We start from the raw sequence: 19,152 nt of genomic DNA, 5'->3' as shown, positions 1-19,152 counted from the left end.
TTTTCCCAGTGGAGTAAAAGATTAAATGGGGTGCTACATAGTGCTTCAACAATGCACCTGGCCCTATATTACCAAATGTGTGTCTTACACAAATTTTAGAATTAAGTAAAAGTCTATTTTTGGTCTTGTGCATTTCTTTGATATTAATCATTTAATTACATTTGTGAGTAAAATAGAGGACCAATTATTTACTTATTTATTTTATATATGTTGTGAGTACTCATGACAAAATTAATATGAAGTAGCTATTGCTTAGAAGAAAATTTAAAGTCGTTTGTCCTTGTCCCATATCCTCCCTCTTGAAGCTTTTTATATTCTTTGAGCCTTTTTTTTTTCTAATTTGTTTTTGACATAATCTAACAAAATTTTGTAGGAAAAGGAGAAACATAACTAAGTAAGAGGTGCAAAGAGTTTTTCTTTTTCATGAAAAGAATGAAAAACTTATACAGGTTACATAAAATCGAGTAATATAAAGTTTATGTTTTGTTATACGTATCACTTAATCATAATTTAATGATAAGAACTTTAACTTTAATTTACAATTCCTAAGGATAAATAATTAGTTTGACGTAAATATCAAGTACATGTATTTATATTGTGGTAACAAATACTTATAAGATAAATGAAAAATGAACTGCTCGTGCATTAGGAGCGTAATAAACTATCAGTACAAATTGTTCATTTTTTTGTGCGGATTGCTCTTCAAAAGCAATGGTCTTTAATTATTGCCCCTCGAATTTGACATCTTTAATTTTTGCCCTTTGCCTAAAAACTTATGGGTTCTAGATTCAAACCCCGCTCAGACAAAAATAAAAAATCGAAAAACGCAAGGCAGAGCTTAAGATTCGCTAGGCAGAGTTTGCCTGCAAACTCTGCCCCATCGGGCATAGTTTGTCTTATGCCTGAAGGCAAACTTTGTCTGACGGATTGCAAACTATGCCTGATGGCTTGCAAAACTATGCCTGAGGCCTAACTTTGGCTTGTAAAACTCTGCTTGCAGGTAGAGTTTGCAGGCAAACTATATCTGATGGCTTGCAAAACTATGTCTGAGGCGACTAACTTTGGCTTGCAAAACTATGCCTGAGGCGACTAACTTTGGCTTGCAAAACTATGCCTGAGGCTCCTAATGTTGGCTTGCAAAACTCCGCATGAGGCCTAACTTTGCTGCAAAACTCTGCCTTGCGTTTTTTTTTTTTACTAAGCCAGGGTTTGAACCCAAAACCTCATGGTATTAGGCGAAAGGCAAAAATTAAAGACCACCAATTTGCTAGGCAAAAATTAAAGACCACCCCAAAATAAGGGCATTCTTGCGAATTACCCGAAAGTGTTCAAGTGTTCAAGTGTTCAAACCTTGGACAGGGCTTGTGAGGAGAAATCAAGGGCCTCGTTTGGTCATAGATGATTTTTACATTTTTTCGGAATTTTCTTCCAAAATCATGTTTGGATATAGAATTGTTACAATTTTTCGAAATTTAATTTGAAGTTGAATTCCAGAATATTTCGGAATTCAAAACACTCCAAATAGGTACCTGTTTTCATATTTTCACTCCAAATTAGGGGTGTACATGGACCGGGTTGGTTTGGATTTTTCAAATACCAAACCAAAACAATTGTGTCGGGTTTTTAAATTTACAAACCAAACCAAACCAATAAAAATTGGGGTTTTCAACTTCGAATTTTCTCGGGTTATTCGATTTTTTCCAAAAAAGTCTTCATACAAAACATATGACTTTTACTTCAAATATTTCTTTAGTCCTAGTAAGTTACAACTATATAACTAAGGTGTTTCTTAAAAAAAAATAACACAAAATGTGAGATGGGTGATGACACCGTATTAAAATATTTAACAAAAAAGATAATAAAATCGGTTAAAATAAGTATTGCTGATTAATAAGCGATAAAGAAATTGACTTTAATCTAAATACTAAGTTATGCTAAAATAAGTACGGCTAATAAGTATTAATTACATGACAAGGAAAAAAAATTAAGCTATGTATTTTTACACTCTAAACCGATTATGCAAAACTAAAGAATAGATATCCAACATTACTGTCATTCCTAGTGTTAGAATTGAATTTATTTTGTTAGTATTATTGTTGAGTTGGTTTTGATTTGGACTTTATTTGAGTTACTAACATTCATGGAATATAAAATTTATTGGCATTCAAAATTCTAAGTTCAAGCTTAAAATAAGATGATGAAACACAAAAAAAACTATGAAAAAATTTAAGAAATATTTACGAATTACATTACAAATAAATATTTTATGTACACCCCTACTCCAAATCACTCACAAAAATTCATCATTTTTCCAAGTTGATGTCCAAAAACAACTCCAATTCTCAAATACCATTTTTCATTTTTTTTTCTTTCAAATTTCACATTTTTTATGTTCAAATACCCACCGGACATCACTTATCAGATGAGTATTTTCCGAAAACCGGTTATATTTCAATTTTTTTTAAGAATTGGCTATGTTCTAAACAGTGTTCACTAGCGGCTAGCTGATGCCATTTCTATGTGAAAATGCCAATCTGTATTATTAGGTAGCAAATTTAATTAGTGTGATCATGAGCTTTAAAGAGAAAAAATAAGTAAATAAAACTCCCTACAAAATGAGACAATTAAAGCCGTTAAAACGTAGACTCGTAGAGTGCTCCAGCCTCCAATTACTAAATGGCCACACCAATTTGATTTAAATTTGGCCACACTTATATAAAAATTACCATAATCTCTATTGTATAATTTTAAATTAAGATAAACTTTGAGAAGAAAAGATAGAAATGACATTGAGTAAACATAAATTATTAAATTTAACTTAAATAGTCATAGAATTTACTTTATTTGAGCCATCGTGGCCAAAAGACCTTTTCGTTTTAACTATTCCTATTTCCAGTTTTGTCAATTTAGTTTGCAGCTTCGATATTGACATGTTTTTAATGTATTCTTTAATAATATCATATATGACATGATAATTGACAACTTTGTCCTGTTGGTATATGGTATCCAGCCAAGTGCCACTTCCTGATTACGACTTTGCACCAATCACTAATCTTGCTTCCAAAAATGTAGACCAATTGATATTATTGCCTCATCCTTTTTTTTTTTGCATGGAGGGATACAATATTAAAAAGTTAAGTTTATTCCCCAGAAAAAAAGAAAAAGAAAAATCTGAAAGAAAAAGTTGGAAACCTCAAATCCAATTGCATTGAGAGATTATCTTTTGGACTTAGGGGACCTTCCATCTGTATCAAGGAGAATAATGGAGGTTTGAAATTAGAAATCAATGTATCTATTTTGCGGTGTGGTCCCACAATTGGTTTGTCATGTTTCTTGAAATAATATTTACATATTCAAATTACATAAAAAAGAATTTATATAACTTAGCGAAATAAAAATTATTTAACTGCTCACATAGTAATAATATCCTTATTCTGGATTAAATATAACACTAACACTAGATGTTTAATACAGCAAAATGAGTAAAAGCTAAATATATAATTATATTTTTGAAACATTGTGTGATATCGTTTACTCCTCGAGGTAATTTCATAGTAGTAATTTTGAAGATCCATTCGGTCTTGATTAATGAATTCATAGTTTTATTTTTCAATCAAATCTTAAGTACCTTTAGAAATGAAATTAAATTGTAATTCATACATCGAAACTTGCCTTTCCGAGATTTATGAAGTGTTAATGGTTAAAGTAAGAAAATAACCAACAATTTCTTTGAGGCACACAAGATAACTTATGACGACTTGACTTCATTGTGATTGAAGATAATGACCAATCAAAAGCTATACAGTCATGATGACTTGACTTCATTGTAATTGAAGATAATAACCAATTAAAAGCACTACAGTCTATTTAACACCTTACCTTTTCTTTATGCATAAACTGAAAACAAAAATGTGCATAGGAATAAATAGAAACATGTCTATTCTATTTGGAGGCTCATTAAGAAATATTAGACATTTTCTGTTTAACTTTATAAGAAGTGTTGAGTATTGAAAAGTAATAAATGGTGAAAGTAAGACTTTAAGGAAACTCCTTCAAAGACACCGTCCCTGCCTGCACCAAAACTCCAATATAATACGTATACTATGGACAACTATAAGTACAGGCTGAAATATGAAGCTACAAAGAAAAAGATGAGTAATATCTCAATAATTTCTTTATCAGTGATAATATCTGCAGGACTACTTGACTTCATTCATTAATTGAGATTGAAGATAACGATCTATCAAAAGCAGTAATATGATCCTATTTTTCTTTGTACAGATGTAAAGCGAAAATAAAAGTGGGTAAATCAGAAAGAATTTTACTTTTCTCATAGAAAAATCAACAACTGTAATTTGGAATGTTGAATTCTAATGTCATTCTTTAATCAAATCTTCAAGTATCATTTAAAAGTGAAACTCAATTGTGTAACTCATACTTGTAAAGTTTGCTTTTCAAAGATTCATAAGGTGTCACATAAAAACTAGTTATAGGATACAGAAATTCAAATAATTAATCAGGATCAATTTATGTATAACTAGTAGAAATATTGTTGATCTCCTAGTTAATTTTAAATTTTGCTTTTTGGTAATTAAAAATAACAAGGTATATACGAGACATTATTTTGTACGAAGAATTACTACTGTTTGGAACATAAATATTGCTATTTGGACGAGACAGGGAAAGCAACCATCAACAGTACGACCAATGGATTACCCAATTAATAAATCAATCTTTCTTCGGAAACTCTCTATTTTTATTTTTGTCTTTTCACTTTATGTTGTCGGTTTTTATTAAAAATAAAAAATTGTGATTAAAGTCAGAGGCACATTTATGCATTATGACAATGAGAAAGTCCATATATTTGGTAAAAAGTTACTTCATCCATTTAGTTTTACTTGTTACGTAAATTAAATAAAAATATTTTCTCAATTCTTTTACAAAATATATATTTTATTAAAAATATTTTTTTTACTTGATCATTTTAACAAATCAAGAAAGATATTTTTCTAATTTTACCTTTATTATTAAATAAATATTTTTCAAACCTTTTGAAAGTACTAGAAAAATTAAGAGATATTTTTTTTCAATTTTATTCTTACTCTAATAACTATAGAAAAAGTTTAATGTGATAAAAGCAAGCAGCAATAGTAAATTGAGATTAACCAACAAATAATTTAATTAGATTATTTAATACTTTTAGGACTGTGGAAAAGAAAAAGTGACAGTAAGTATATTTTTATCTTTGTGCTTTTGCCATGAAGCGAAAACAAATTTCTTCCCACCCCAAGTTTTACTTTTTGTTATAATAATATCATGTGGAAGAAAAGAAAGGAAAAGAGATTTTTCTCCCTTTAGTATTCCTTTGTCTCCATCTCTCTTTTCTCCTTTTCTCTTTTTTCTTTTCCTTTTTCAGATGTGCATGGCCAGTGAAAATTAAAACAAAAGTAGCAATCTTGTTCAAACTGTTTTGAGTTACTTAGCTATATGACCTTACAGTACTGATTTTGTTTTATTTGAACTCATTTCATTCCAATAACCAGTGACAATAAAATTGGAAAAAATGAACCGTGAGTTGAGAGAGTAGTAATTGTGCATTGCGTAAGTTGTACTCTCTCTGATTCATAATAAGTGGACATAGCCTTTTTATTTTTGGTTCAAAATAAGTGTCTACTAACATAATTAAGTAGGAATTAACTTTAATTTTTCAAATTTGCCCTTATTAAGTGTTAAGTGACCAGATTACAATGTGTCAAGTTAATAGTAATATGCAAGTCATAATTAAGGATAGTTTAGTCAAAACATTTTTTTTTTTTTTTTGGAGGAGTTTGTATTTTTGTGTGTGGTTATTTTAGTGTTACAAGTGGCTGATTCACAACATTGAACTTTCATTTTACTATGAGAACCCTCCACTATGTAAAACACACAAAGTTTATTGTTTCTGGTGTCATTATTCTTGTTATTAATCACAACAAAAGAATGACAGGTTCTCAGATAAAATCCATGATACATATAGCATTAGGTAGATTTTACATACACTTTGTTCATGCAGGTAATGTAAGTAAAAATATTCTTTTGAAGCAACCAAATACAAAAGACAAAAAATGGAAAAGCATAAAAAATTATTAGTAGCATTTAAATACATCACTTGATTTGAACATTTAATTCTTCTTGAACTTCTGTTGACACAGGCACCTTGATTTCAACACCACTATCCAAGCCAGCAGGCACTGGTGAACCTTTCTCACTATACTCTTTAACATGTCCTGCAGCTTTTGCACCTCCAATGTTACTGATATTCCCAAATATAAGAATGATTTTTCCAAGAATTGCAGCACAAAATGCAACTCCAAATGACATTTCAATGTTTAGAGGTGAACTTGATGCAAGTGCAAAACCAGCACAAGTCCCTAAAGCTCTCACCCAAGAGAACCAAACAGAAAATGCACCTTCTTTACCAGATGGTGAGCAATCCAACCAAAGAACTCTACCAAATGCATGTAACACACCTGTGGCAGTAGTTTGAACTGCAGCAAAGATGAATATGTGAACTTTATTCCAATCATCGTGGCGATAGTAGAATCCGAATCCTGAGACAATTGCTGATAGTATGAATCCAAGAAGCTGCATTTTCACTGCATCAGCTCTTATAAGTTGCTGCAGTGGATGAATCAGTGGAAGAGAAACCAATGGGAAGATAAAATAGGTAAGCCAAAGGTACAATATGTTCACTGGTTGAATGCAAAGGTCTCCAATAGAATAAAGTACTGCTGCTGTGAAAATGCACATTGTTGTGAAAGATGAAAGGAAAACTCCAGCAAGACTTCCAGCTGCATGAGGGTACTTGAAAATCGAAACGACATGAGTTTTCGGAGCAGAATTTGGGTGCAAGTCTGCATTTTGACCAGGTCGATTTGAGGTAGCAATGTGAACCATTCCAATAAACCAAATTAGGCCACTAAAGATAGACACAACCCACAAGCTAGTAAAGCTATCAGATTTCCTGAGCATATGGTAGGTAAAAGCAGACATAATAGCAGCACCTAAGCAGCCAGCAGCCGTGGAATGAAGGGAAAGCCAACTAGCCACAGCTCTTCTATCCGGGAATTGGCTTTTCCGGACAGGTGAACCAACAAGGCCTCGGACCATTAGGCCAAGGTGGCGGGCATGACAGGAAGAAGCAATGGTGTTGGCAGCAACAATCGCAGCGATATATGGTGGAAAGATCCATCTGGTCTTGAAAAATCCAGCTGGAAGACAGAACAATGCTCCTATGGCTGTTGATGCAGCTGCAATGAGCTGTTGGTTTCTGCCATAGTCTAGGTGGATGGAAAGAAATCCAAGAACTGGTGCTGCTAGAATTAGGCCAATGATCCAAGACATTGAGGTCCACTCCAATGCTGAATACTCAATACCAGAGAGATTTATTCTGTGTTTTGTTAACATTTCATACCTGCAAGTATATATAGGCTTAATTGATCACTATCTGTTTCTTGTTTCCTTTTTTTTTTCTCCAATAAAACATGTAAATAATAGATGATGTTGTATTGGAAAGGTGAGGCACAATGCTGATTAGAAGTAATTACACCAAAAAATGCAAAAAGAAACGAAAATACTGCTTCCTAGATGATAGCCAGCCTAATTAACTGTTTATTTTTCCTAGCCGGTAGACATAGAGTATACACAGATATAGACTTTTTTGTACATGGATCATACGTATATTATATGTTAGGTTAATTCTTCAAGAAAAATTATGTTGGAAAGTCAAGAAGAAATAATCTTCTGTTCTAATGACTCAAACTTATGGGAAAAATCACCAATACTTCACCAACTATATTTCCTTATCATTTATCTTCCCCTCCTTGCAAGAAACAAAACATATGAATAGGTTTTTTATCCTATATTTCCATTGCAGACCATCACTTATTGGTGGAAAGTTAAAAAACACTAACATAATATGACCTTAAGCATAAGAGTATTTGTCGAAATTACCCTTTATCGCTCACTTAGCTAATATTTCACAATTTGAAAAAGTAAGGGAAAATCTGGAAAACAGTAATACATGATCTCCTTTTTCCTGTAAACCCACCAAATCTTTTCAAACAAGTTCAGTTTGTCAAAACAACTAATATTTGAAACCTGCAAAGTATTTTACGGACTTACAGTTCTAACTCCCTTTGTCTGCACTCCAATCCCTTGGCATTCTTCACAATGCCAAGCTGAGGTTGCTGTGGCCAAGACAAAGTCTGGCTGATTATGAGGGGAAAAACAATTGGAATTAACACAGTGTGAATGAAGTAGGAGCACATCCCATACAAATGCCATCCAAAAACTTCAGTTTTTGTTGGTTTCATCTCTTGATCATCTCCTCCATATGATCCTCTATAATCCTCCTCATGATCATCCCTCTGGAGCTTCATCCCTACTTTATGTACATCTTGTTTAGATATGTCCTCTTCATCTTCCATTGATCTTGGCCTTCGAGTTGAGGCGCTTTCCGTCTCATAAGTATTTTCTTCCATTTTTGTACTACGGAACCAAAAGAGAAGAAAAACAATGATTTTTTTTCCTGTTTTTGTAGAGTAAGTTGTGTGGAATATTTGTAGGACACTAATGGACCTAACATGGTGAAGTTTGTATGTGCAAGCAACAGCTGGTTGTGAAAGTTTCAAGGATATATGCATGGTGGAATACCTTGTTTTCATCAATTTTGATAAAAAAACAAAAAGGAGTTTTTGGCATTATGCTGTTTTCCTATTGTTATCTCTGGTTATTCTTTCTATTTTGTGTGTGTCTGAGAGTCATCAAATGATGTAATATTGGAATAAGTTAGAATTGGCAGCTTGATGGCTTCGTGAAAACCGTAGTATATGGGAGAATATTCTTAAAATAAAATGGTTTACATGAAACCATTATGTTGAAAAAACCATAGGATGTTTGATAGTGACTCGTATTGAAAACAAAACAAAACCCTTGTGATAATCAAAGAAAGAATAAGTTGAAGGGCAATCATCAGAAGGGAAGTTCTAGGCAAGTGCATGAGCAAAGATATCTGTACATTATCATGTGTGAAAAGAAATAACGGAACATAGAGTATAATGTCTCAACAAAATTGTGGACCATTTTTTGTGACAAAATGATCTGGGGAAAAATGTGGAATACATTTTGAGTCGTTCAAAAGGATTACAGATTACCATGATTTGTGCACCATTTCATGAATTTGTTTTAGAAGAATGTATTTTTAGGATTCTTGAGATCGAAACACCATTAGAAGTCGATAATAACATATGAACTATAAACTGTCACTTTTCGGCTCATCTGAGTTTGGACCAAAAGATGGTATTGGTTTAGCTACATTTTTGTCATGTGAATGTAAAGTGAGGTGCATTTCTTTGCGGCACCAGGGGTATTTAGCTTCTTTCTCTGACTGATGGAAATTGACTTCAATGGTTATAGGCCTTAATAATTCTGTGCGCAACGTTTATAATTCTAAATTGTAAACACTAGTATTAAAAATTCCAGCTAAACTTTTCTGTATGACAAAAGGAGAGAGAATTGTAGCTACACATGAAAAATTAAGTGAATTACTTCAATTCTTTTGCTTGAGATATTAAGTTTAACGAGCATGGCAAAAAGTAGAACATAAAAGAAGTGTTTTTCTTGTTGTATAACTTTGCTCCAAGGTTGCAGCATTCATCAGATTAAGATTAAAGTAAATTTTCTTGCATTTCTTCTCTTAAGTATATTATATACATTACTAGGCAACCTCAAGGTTTTAAAATTTGATCTTTTGCTTGATCATGGTACTATAGCTTTGGAGGCTTTGATCTAGTCCCCCTCCGCGAAGTGGTTGTTTCCTTTTTGGTTTTATCAATAAAAATCAACGACTTCCGGCTGGTTTATTTTAAACACCATGAAGGAGAAAATGAAAATAGAAAAGTCAAAGAAGAAAAGAACAGACACCAAATATAAATTGGTCAAAATTTTTGCTAGGAAAAGTCAATATTGTCTCTTTCCATAAGCTTTCCTACAAGTAACATGTCCAAATATCATTTGTGCTGAGAAAAATCTTGAAACATTCTTTCTGAAAATGTTTCAAAGCATTGACTATTCTTAAGTGCACTTTTGGCTTTGAACAACATACAACCCTATAAAGAGAGAATCATATTATTATCTGCAGCAACATTTTTTTGTCTCTAGCTGCCAAAAATGAAATCTTTAGCCAATTCCATCTTCATTTTACTATTGACCTTATTCTGCAGCCAAACATGTATCATTAACCTTCCATCTGTAGCTGCAATAACCTCAATGAAGCCAGGTGATGAACTCAATTACTCACAAGTGCTTGATTCAGAAGGCGGAAAATTCCAGTTAGAATTCTTCTCTATCCCACAAAAGGATAAAAATTATCTTGGGATATGGTATGCAGGGGATCCACAGGATAAGAAATTATGGATAGCCAATCCAAACACACCTTTATTGAACAATTCAGGATTGCTCACCATAGACACTACAGGAACATTGAAAATCACCAGTGGAGGGAAGACAGTTATGAATATTGCCCCACCTTTATTGACAGGAAGTTTAGTAGCTAGGCTTCAAGATTCTGGAAATTTTGTGCTTCAGGATGAAACTCGGAACAGGACTTTGTGGCAAAGCTTCGATCATCCGACCGATAGTCTTTTGCCTGGTATGAAGCTTGGTTATAACCTTACAACAAAGCAGAATTGGACTTTAACTTCTTGGTTGAGTAGTTATATTCCGGCCTCGGGGGCTTTTACTCTAAGTTTGGAGTCCATTCAAGATACATTTCAGCTGGTTATACGTCGAAGGGGCGAGGTTTATTGGACTAGTGGTGGTTGGAGAAATCAAGGTTTTCCATTCTTAACTGCACTTAATGATTCTTCTAACAGATATAGGTATAATCTTAACTTGGTGTCTAAAAAAGATGGTGTGTTCTTCCAATTTGATGCTCCAGAGGGAAGTTTCCTGAGTCTTGAGTTGTCCTCAAATGGGGCTATTGTTGGTGGTGGTGAAGACAGTCGTGTATACGCCCTTTATAATGAGTTCTGTTATGGTTATGAAAGTAACGATGGTTGTGTCTCTAGTCAGTTGCCTGAGTGCCGAAAAGATGGTAATAAATTTGAGCAAAAGAGTGGAGACTTTATTGATAGATCTAATGCTAATTATTATGATAATGCAAGCATTAGTCTTGGTGATTGTATGCAGAAGTGTTGGGAGAACTGCAGTTGTGTTGGCTTCACCACCACCAGCAATGGAACAGGCTGCCTAATTTGGAACGGAAATGGGGAGTTTCGAGTCGATGAGAGTGGTAACACAGTGAAGAAATATGTACTGGTTTCATCAAAAGGTAAATCCTTATATCAGGAATACACCTTGTTTATGAACTAAATATATTTCCTATAGGTCAAGGGTCAACTTTATAACACTCTGCAACCTATGCCTGCAGGAAAACAGAAAAGTCGGATATGGATAGTAATAGTTGTAGCTATTGTTGTCCCTTTGCTGATATCTGGTTTCATCTGCTACATTTTAGTGAGAAGACGCAAACTACAAGGTAAATTTAGCTAGTATGCTGTTTTGTCAATTACGTTAAGCATGTATGTATATCAACAAGTTTCTCTTGTATAGATGAGAAAAGAAAGGAGGACGAGTATATATGCGAGTTGACAGCATCAGATAGCTTCAACAACACTAATTTGAAAGAAAAAGATGGAAGGGAAGTACAAGATTTGAAGATATTTAGCTTTGGATTCGTATTGGCAACCACAAACAGCTTCTAGAGTGAAAACAAGCTCGGAGAGGGTGGTTTTGGTCCTGTTTATAAGGTACAATAACATTATGCATCCACAATACTTCAGCACCTTCATTGCATGACTAAATTACCTGTAAAAACGTATCACAGGGAAAATTTCCAGACGGGAGAGAGGTGGCAGTCAAGAGACTTTCACGAACATCAGGTGGCTTGTAGAGTTCAAGAATGAGCTTATACTAATTGCAATAAGTTCAGCATACAAATCTAGTTCGAGTTATAGGATGTTGTATTCATGGAGAAGAAAAAATGTTAATATATGAGTACATGCCTAACAAGAGCTTGGACTTCTTCCTCTTCGGTTCGTTACCCTTTCAAACCAAAGAAGTAACAGTTCAAGTAATTTTTGAAAATTTTGACGTGAAATATTTGCCTTATGTTTTGACAGACCCTGAAAGAAAGAAACTACTGGATTGGCATAAACGTTTTGAAATTATTGAAGGAATTGCTCAAGGGTTGCTTTATCTTCACAAATACTCAAGAATGAGGGTGATACATAGAGATCTAAAAGCCAGCAATGTGCTCTTGGATGAAAGCATGAATCCTAAGATAGCTGATTTTGGTCTGGCAAGAATTTTCAAGCAGACCGAGACGGAGGCAGTGACTGAGAGGGTTGTAGGAACATAGTAAGTTGAGCTTAGTTATTTCTTGATACAGATATGCAGAACATGTATACAGATTCATACTGACTGAGTGGGAAATATTTTCTGTCCTCTACACAGTGGTTACATGGCTCCCGAGTTCGCCATGGAAGGAGCTTTCTCAATCAAGTCTGACGTCTTCAGCTTTGGAGTCTTAATGCTGGAAATTGTGAGTGGGAGGAGAACTACTAGCTTACAACAATTCGATCGTCCACTCAACTTAATAGGTTATGTAAGTTGTTCTTGACACCCTTTTCCCTTTTAAGTATTAAATACATAAAGTTTGAGAATACTGATCATTCTGGTTTAGGCATGGGAAATGTGGAAAGAAGGGTGTGCACTGGAATTGAAGGATCGGGCTCTTGGAGATTTATGTGACACTAAACTGTTATTACTGTTAGGATTTAAATCCCAAATCCGACCTTTGTAAGCAGGTTCCCAGGAAAGATTGGAGGGTCACAACTGGACCACTTAAATACCAACCTCCTTAGACAGAACCTACTTACGCAGTGATGTAAGCGAAAAATAAATAGCACACACAGATTTATAGTGGTTCACCCTCAATGTGAGAGCTATGTCCACGTTGCTGCTGCAGATCTTATTAAAGAAGAAATATTACAAGTGTTTACAACACTCAACCTCACAACCCCAATCCCAATTACACTCAAGAATTTTACCACAGAAAATTCTCTCAAAGACCTTCTCTTACTTAGGCCTTTCACTAAGAGTATTTCTCTTAGATTTTTTCTCTCTTGGGATGTGTATAGCAAATGATCTTAATGATATCTTACAAATGAACCATAAGCTACCTATTTATAGGAATGAATTTCCTATGATGAGGTAAGCGCTTACATCACGACTATTATGAGGTAAGCGCTTACATCACGACTATGTGAACAAAAGAATTGACTTGTTTGGCCAATTCCACACCTAACAAATCTCCTACTTGAAGACTAATTTTAATTTGTCTTCACACTTTGATCGATGCAGCAGCTCTTTCCTACTTTCATACTTCGTGCAGGCCAACTGAAGTTGAGCATAGCTTCAGTTTGTCTATCGTCACTGCCTTTGTCAGCATGTCTGCTGGATTCTGACTCCCTGCGATCTTCTCAAGCACTAGCGCTCCATCTTCCAAAGCTGATCTAATGAAATGGTACCGGAGTTGTATGTGCTTCGTTCGAGCATGGTAAACCGGGTTCTTTGCCAAATGAATGGCGCTTTGGCTATCACAATATAGCACACTTCCCTCGTGGTCCTGATCCAATTCCCGCAGAAAAGATTGTAGCCACATCATTTCCTTTGTGGCCTCCGTCACAGCAACGTACTCAGCCTCACAACTAGAGAGAGCTACTATCTTTTGCAACTTGGAAACCCAAGATATTGCAGTACCTCCGAAGGTGTAAACATACCCGGATGTGCTCTTTCTGCTATCAATATCACCACCGTTGTCAGCATCAACATACCCTTGCAATCCTGTTTTTGATTTTCGGAAATACAGAGCTGAACTCGAGCTGCCTTTCAGATATCTGAATATCCACTTCACAGCCTCCCAGTGTTGCTTTCCCGGATTGCTCATAAATCGGCTGACAACTCCCACTGCATGTGCAATGTCTGGCCTTGTACATATCATTGCATACATAAGACTACCGATTGCAGATGCATAAGGTATCTTGTCCATCTGCTTCTTCTCATCCTCGGTTGTCGGCGACTGATCCTTTGACAACCGAAAGTGTCCAGCCAAGGGAGTGCTGACTGGCTTGGCATCATGCATGTTAAACCTTTTGATAACTTTCCTCACATATTCTTCTTGTGAGAGTTTGATGCCCTCCTTGCTTCGGTCGATTCTCATCCCAAGGATTTGCTTTGCACCTCCCAAATCCTTCATTGCAAACTCTTCCGATAACCCTTTTTTCAACCGATCAATCTCCTGTAGGTTTGCTCCTATGATTAGCATGTCGTCGACATAGAGTAGCAGTATCATGTACGAGTCTTCAAATATTTTGAAGTAACAGCAGTGATCTGCCTCGCACCTTGAAAAATTAGCTTTCTTCATAAAGCTGTCAAACTTTAAATACCACCACTGTCTTGGAGCCTGTTTTAGTCCGTACAGACTCTTTTGAAGTTTGCACACCAGATTCTCCTTTCCTTTGATTTTGAATCCCTCCGGCTGTCGCAAGTAGATTTCCTCGTCTAGATCACCGTGAAGAAATGCAGTTTTCACGTCCATCTGTTGCAGATGTAGATTTTCCTTTGCTACCAGCCCAAGAACAGTTCTGATAGTCACCATCTTGACTACGGGAGAGAAGATCTCCGTATAGTCAATGCCTTCTTTCTGTTGAAATCCCTTTGCAACCAGCCTTGCTTTATAACGCTTGCTTCCATTGGGTTCTTCCTTTATCCGATAAACCCATTTGTTTTGCAATGCCTTTTTATCCTTTGGCAACTCGGATAATTCCCATGTATGATTTGCCGATAGTGAATCCATCTCATCTTTCATTGCCAGCTCCCACTTAGTCGATTCATCGACTTGCATTGCTTCTTCATAACATTCCGGCTCCCCTCTATCAGTGAGTAGAATGTAGTTGAGGGATGGAGAGTACGTGTGAATTGGCTTCCTGATTCTGGATGATCTACGCAGTTCTGTGATTGGCGTCTGTTGATTTGTTTCAGAATCAACACTTTCATCAGCACCTTCTCGGATTGTTTGTTCCTCTGCCTCGGTTGTACCTGGCTGCGGCTCAGGTGTCGGAAAGTCCCTCAAATCGACTATTTCCGATTCCTTGTCCTGACATTCTGAATTCTTTTGCAGCTTGTCTTTGTACAGTACCTCTTCGTTGAAGACAACATTCCTGCTTCGGATGATCTTCCGATTTTGTTCATCCCAAAATCGGTACCCAAGCTCGGTGTCACCATAGCCAATAAAGTAACACTTCTTTGATTTTGGATCAAGCTTGCTTCTAGCCGTATCATCATTATGAACATATGATAAGCAGCCGAACACTTTCAGAAATGAAAGATTTACCTTCTTGCCACTCCAGACTTCTTCTGGAATTCTGAAATCCAAGGGAACTGACGGTCCTCGGTTAATTAAGAAGGCCGCGGTATTGACTGCATCTGCCCAGAATGTCTTGGGCAGTCCACAGTGTATTCTCATACTCCGAGCACGCTCGTTCAACGTTCGGTTCATTCTTTCGGCTACTCCATTCTGTTGCGGCGTTCCAGGAATAGTCTTCATCATCTTGATCCCATTATCGGCACAGTACCGTTTGAAATCACCATCAGTGTATTCTCCGCCGTTGTCGGACCTCAAACACTTCAACTTGAGGTTTGTTTCATTCTCGACCATGGCTTTCCATCTTTTGAATACACTAAACACATCGGATTTATTTTTCATAAAATAAACCCATACCTTCCTAGTTGAATCATCAATGAAGGTCACGTAGTAGTGTGATCCTCCAAGGGAGGGTACAGTGGTAGGTCCCCACACGTCTGTGTGCACCAATTCCAGCTTTTCGACCTTCAACTCTCTGCCTGCACTTGAGAAGCTTACTCGTTTTTGTTTTCCGAGAATGCAACTCTCACACGTATGAAGGTCCACCGTCTTCAGCTCCGGAATTAAGCCATTTGTCACCAACAGCTTCATCCCCTTATGGCTGATATGCCCAAGCCGACAATGCCACAAATCTGTCTTCTTTGTGTTGTCAACCACAGCAACAGTATCACGACAGCTAGTCGTCATGTAGAGAGTGCCAATCTTCTTTCCTCGGCCAACTACCATAGCACCTTTCGCCACCTTCCAAGACCCATTACCAAAGTTGAGATCATATCCCTCATCATCAAGCTGACCTACTGAGATCAGGTTTCGCATCAGCTTTGGAACATGTCTAACTTTTGTAATCTTCCACGAGGATCCATTTGACATCTTCAAATTAGTGTCTCCCGTGCCAACAACGTCTAGCGGCTCTCCATCGGCTAAATAAACTTTGCCGAGATTCCCAACCACATAGTTTGTCATTATATCATGATGTGGGGTGGTATGAAAGGACGCTCCTGAGTCAAGCACCCAAGAGTCTATCGGCCTGTCAACCGATAGCAACAACGCATCGCCAATGTCTTCCGTAGCAGCGTTGATTCCAGCCCCCTTGTTGTCCTCCTTCTTTGGCCCCCTGCAGTTCTTCTTGAAGTGACCTGGTTTTCCACAGTTCCAACACTCAAATGTTCGTCCTGGTCTGGATTGACCCCTGTCATTCCTTGACTTCGATCTGCCCCTATTTCGGTTGTAGTTTCTGTCATAATTTCTGCTTCTGTTTTCAACATTAAAAGCAGTACTCGTCGATGCCTCTCCAGAATCTGTCCTGCGCACTTCCTCAGCAAGGATACGATCCCTAACATCGTTGAACTTTAGTTTGTCACTACCGACAGAATTACTAACCGCTGCTCTCATTGGCTCCCAGCTATTTGGTAGGGATGCCAACAAAATTAGAGCTTGCACTTCATCATCGAAGTCAATTTTTACCGATGACAATTGATTTACAATGGTATTGAATTCATTTACGTGTGCAGCAACATGAGCATTTTCCATCATTTTTAGACGAAATAGTTTCTTCATGAGAAATACCTTATTATTTGCCGAAGGTTTCTCATACATGTCAGGCAATACCTTCATCATATCTGCGGTGGTCTTCTCCTTTGCCACGTTGTGAGCAACGTTCTTCGACAGCGTCAGCCGAATGACTCCCAGAACTTGTCTGTCGAGGAGATTCCAATCTGCTTGCTTCATCTCCTCTGGTTTCGGACTCAGAGGTTCATGAAGCTTTCTGCCATATAAATAATCTTCAATTTGCATTCTCCAGAACGCAAAATCTGTACCATCGAATTTACCGATGTCGTGCGTCGTACCATCTTCGCCTCCCATCGTTTCTAAATCACAACACAACCTGTTGCTCTGATACCAGTTGTTAGGATTTAAATCCCAAATCCGACCTTTGTAAGCAGGTTCCCAGGAAAGATTGGAGGGTCACAGCTGGACCACTTAAATACCAACCTCCTTAGACAGAACCTACTTACGCCGTGATGTAAGCGAAAAATAAATAGCACACACAGATTTATAATGGTTCACCCTCAATGTGAGAGCTACGTCCACGTTGCTGCTGCAGATCTTATTAAAGAAGAAATATTACAAGTGTTTACAACACTCAACCTCACAACCCCAATCCCAATTATACTCAAGAATTTTACCACAGAAAATTCTCTCAAAGACCTTCTCTTACTTAGGCCTTTCACTAAGAGTATTTCTCTTAGATTTTTTCTCTCTTGGGATGTGTATAGCAAATGATCTTAATGATATCTTACAAATGAACCATAAGCTACCTATTTATAGGAATGAATTTCCTATGATGAGGTAAGCGCTTACATCACGACTATTATGAGGTAAGCGCTTACATCACGACTATGTGAACAAAAGAATTGACTTGTTTGGCCAATTCCACACCTAACAATTACTAGTTATTCATATCGGATTATTATGTGTACAAGAAGGTGCAACAGATAGGCCAACAATGTCCGATGTTATCTCAATGCTCGGTAATGAAAGTATGCCACTGGCCACGCCAAAACAACCAGCATTTTTCACAGGAAGAAAAGAAGCTGAATCAAATTCATCTGGTATCAAAGCAGAACAATGTTCAGTTAATGATTGTTCCATCACTGTCATTGAAGCAAGATAAGATTAGAGACATTGTTTTGATCTAACAGGATTGCACATAGATCACCTAAGTTTCACGTATTCTGTTGTGCTACACTCAGTAACTAGAGGTTTAAACTAGAGAGACCTTTGAGTTTTGAAATAGAAAAAAATGGGACAGAAGTTCTAATTATGTAGTAGGAGGGATTCTTTTGTTATTAGTGTTAAATATTAATAACGCAAGTTTAACTATACACGAAAATCATGTTTCCTTATGGATACACGAAAAGTATGTTTCCTTATGGATACACGAAAATCATGTTTCCTTATGGATACACGAAAAGTATGTTTCCTTATGGATACACGAAAATCATGTTTCCTTATGGATACACGAAAAGCATGTTTCCTTATGGTATAGATTGGTGAATATTTTCCTAGCAAGAAATGTCAAATCTATGCCTCCACAACTAATTGTTCCAATGCACCAGAAAAATGCACCCTTATTGAGGGCTAGTGAAATACTTCTTTCGGAAATCAAGTGAAGTTACAAAGCAGATAAAAACAGTTGTATAGCTGTCTTTGTAACAATACATTAAACACTAGAATTATAAACAAAGAAAATTTTGTGCATTTCTCCTCTTAAATGTTACACTACATTTTTATTATTAAGTAACCTCAAGATTTTAACATCCTCCCATTTAGTGGCTCCTGTCCATTTTTAAAATTTGACCTTTTGCTTGATAATGATACTACAGCTTAGAAGTCTCATCAATACTGATTTTTCGTTTTTGTGGTCCATATAAATAGATGGATAACTTATATGTGGATCATAATTGTTACACCCTATTATTTACCAAGGCTAAACAAAGTACAACTTATGGAGCTCTAAAAGGATTGATTATGTACAAAGTCGTCACCTAGCATTTAAGGTATACTAGGGTACTTATAAATTATTAATGTGTGTAACTTAAAAATAGTTTGCGAAAACAAGTGAG

At 36.1% G+C, this 19,152-nt stretch overlaps 3 protein-coding genes across 3 annotated transcripts; 2 read left to right on the top strand and 1 right to left on the bottom strand.

Moving 5' to 3' along the window:
* Positions 1-5,585: 5,585 nt before the first annotated feature.
* On the bottom strand, positions 5,586-9,389 carry LOC132638236 (uncharacterized). The gene is made up of 2 exons (XM_060355187.1): positions 8,164-9,389; positions 5,586-7,453 (listed from the first exon to the last, which is right to left on the bottom strand). Exons 1-2 carry the CDS (start codon positions 8,703-8,705, stop codon positions 6,145-6,147), a joined length of 1,851 nt encoding a protein of 616 aa, XP_060211170.1. The 5' UTR covers positions 8,706-9,389; the 3' UTR covers positions 5,586-6,144.
* Positions 9,390-10,209: 820 nt separating this feature from the next.
* Positions 10,210-11,487, top strand: LOC132635386 (G-type lectin S-receptor-like serine/threonine-protein kinase CES101). Its single transcript, XM_060351755.1, has one exon. It carries the CDS (start codon positions 10,210-10,212, stop codon positions 11,410-11,412), a length of 1,203 nt encoding a protein of 400 aa, XP_060207738.1. The 3' UTR covers positions 11,413-11,487.
* On the top strand, positions 11,461-18,200 carry LOC132637206 (G-type lectin S-receptor-like serine/threonine-protein kinase At1g11330). Its single transcript, XM_060354332.1, has 4 exons — positions 11,461-11,578; positions 12,222-12,459; positions 12,556-12,701; positions 18,013-18,200. Exons 1-4 carry the CDS (start codon positions 11,461-11,463, stop codon positions 18,198-18,200), a joined length of 690 nt encoding a protein of 229 aa, XP_060210315.1.
* Positions 18,201-19,152: the final 952 nt, after the last annotated feature.

The sequence above is a fragment of the Lycium barbarum genome, chromosome 4 (genome assembly GCF_019175385.1).
Source record: "Lycium barbarum isolate Lr01 chromosome 4, ASM1917538v2, whole genome shotgun sequence".
Classification (NCBI taxonomy): Eukaryota; Viridiplantae; Streptophyta; class Magnoliopsida; order Solanales; family Solanaceae; genus Lycium; species Lycium barbarum.
This window is presented reverse-complemented; position numbering and strand designations above follow the sequence as displayed.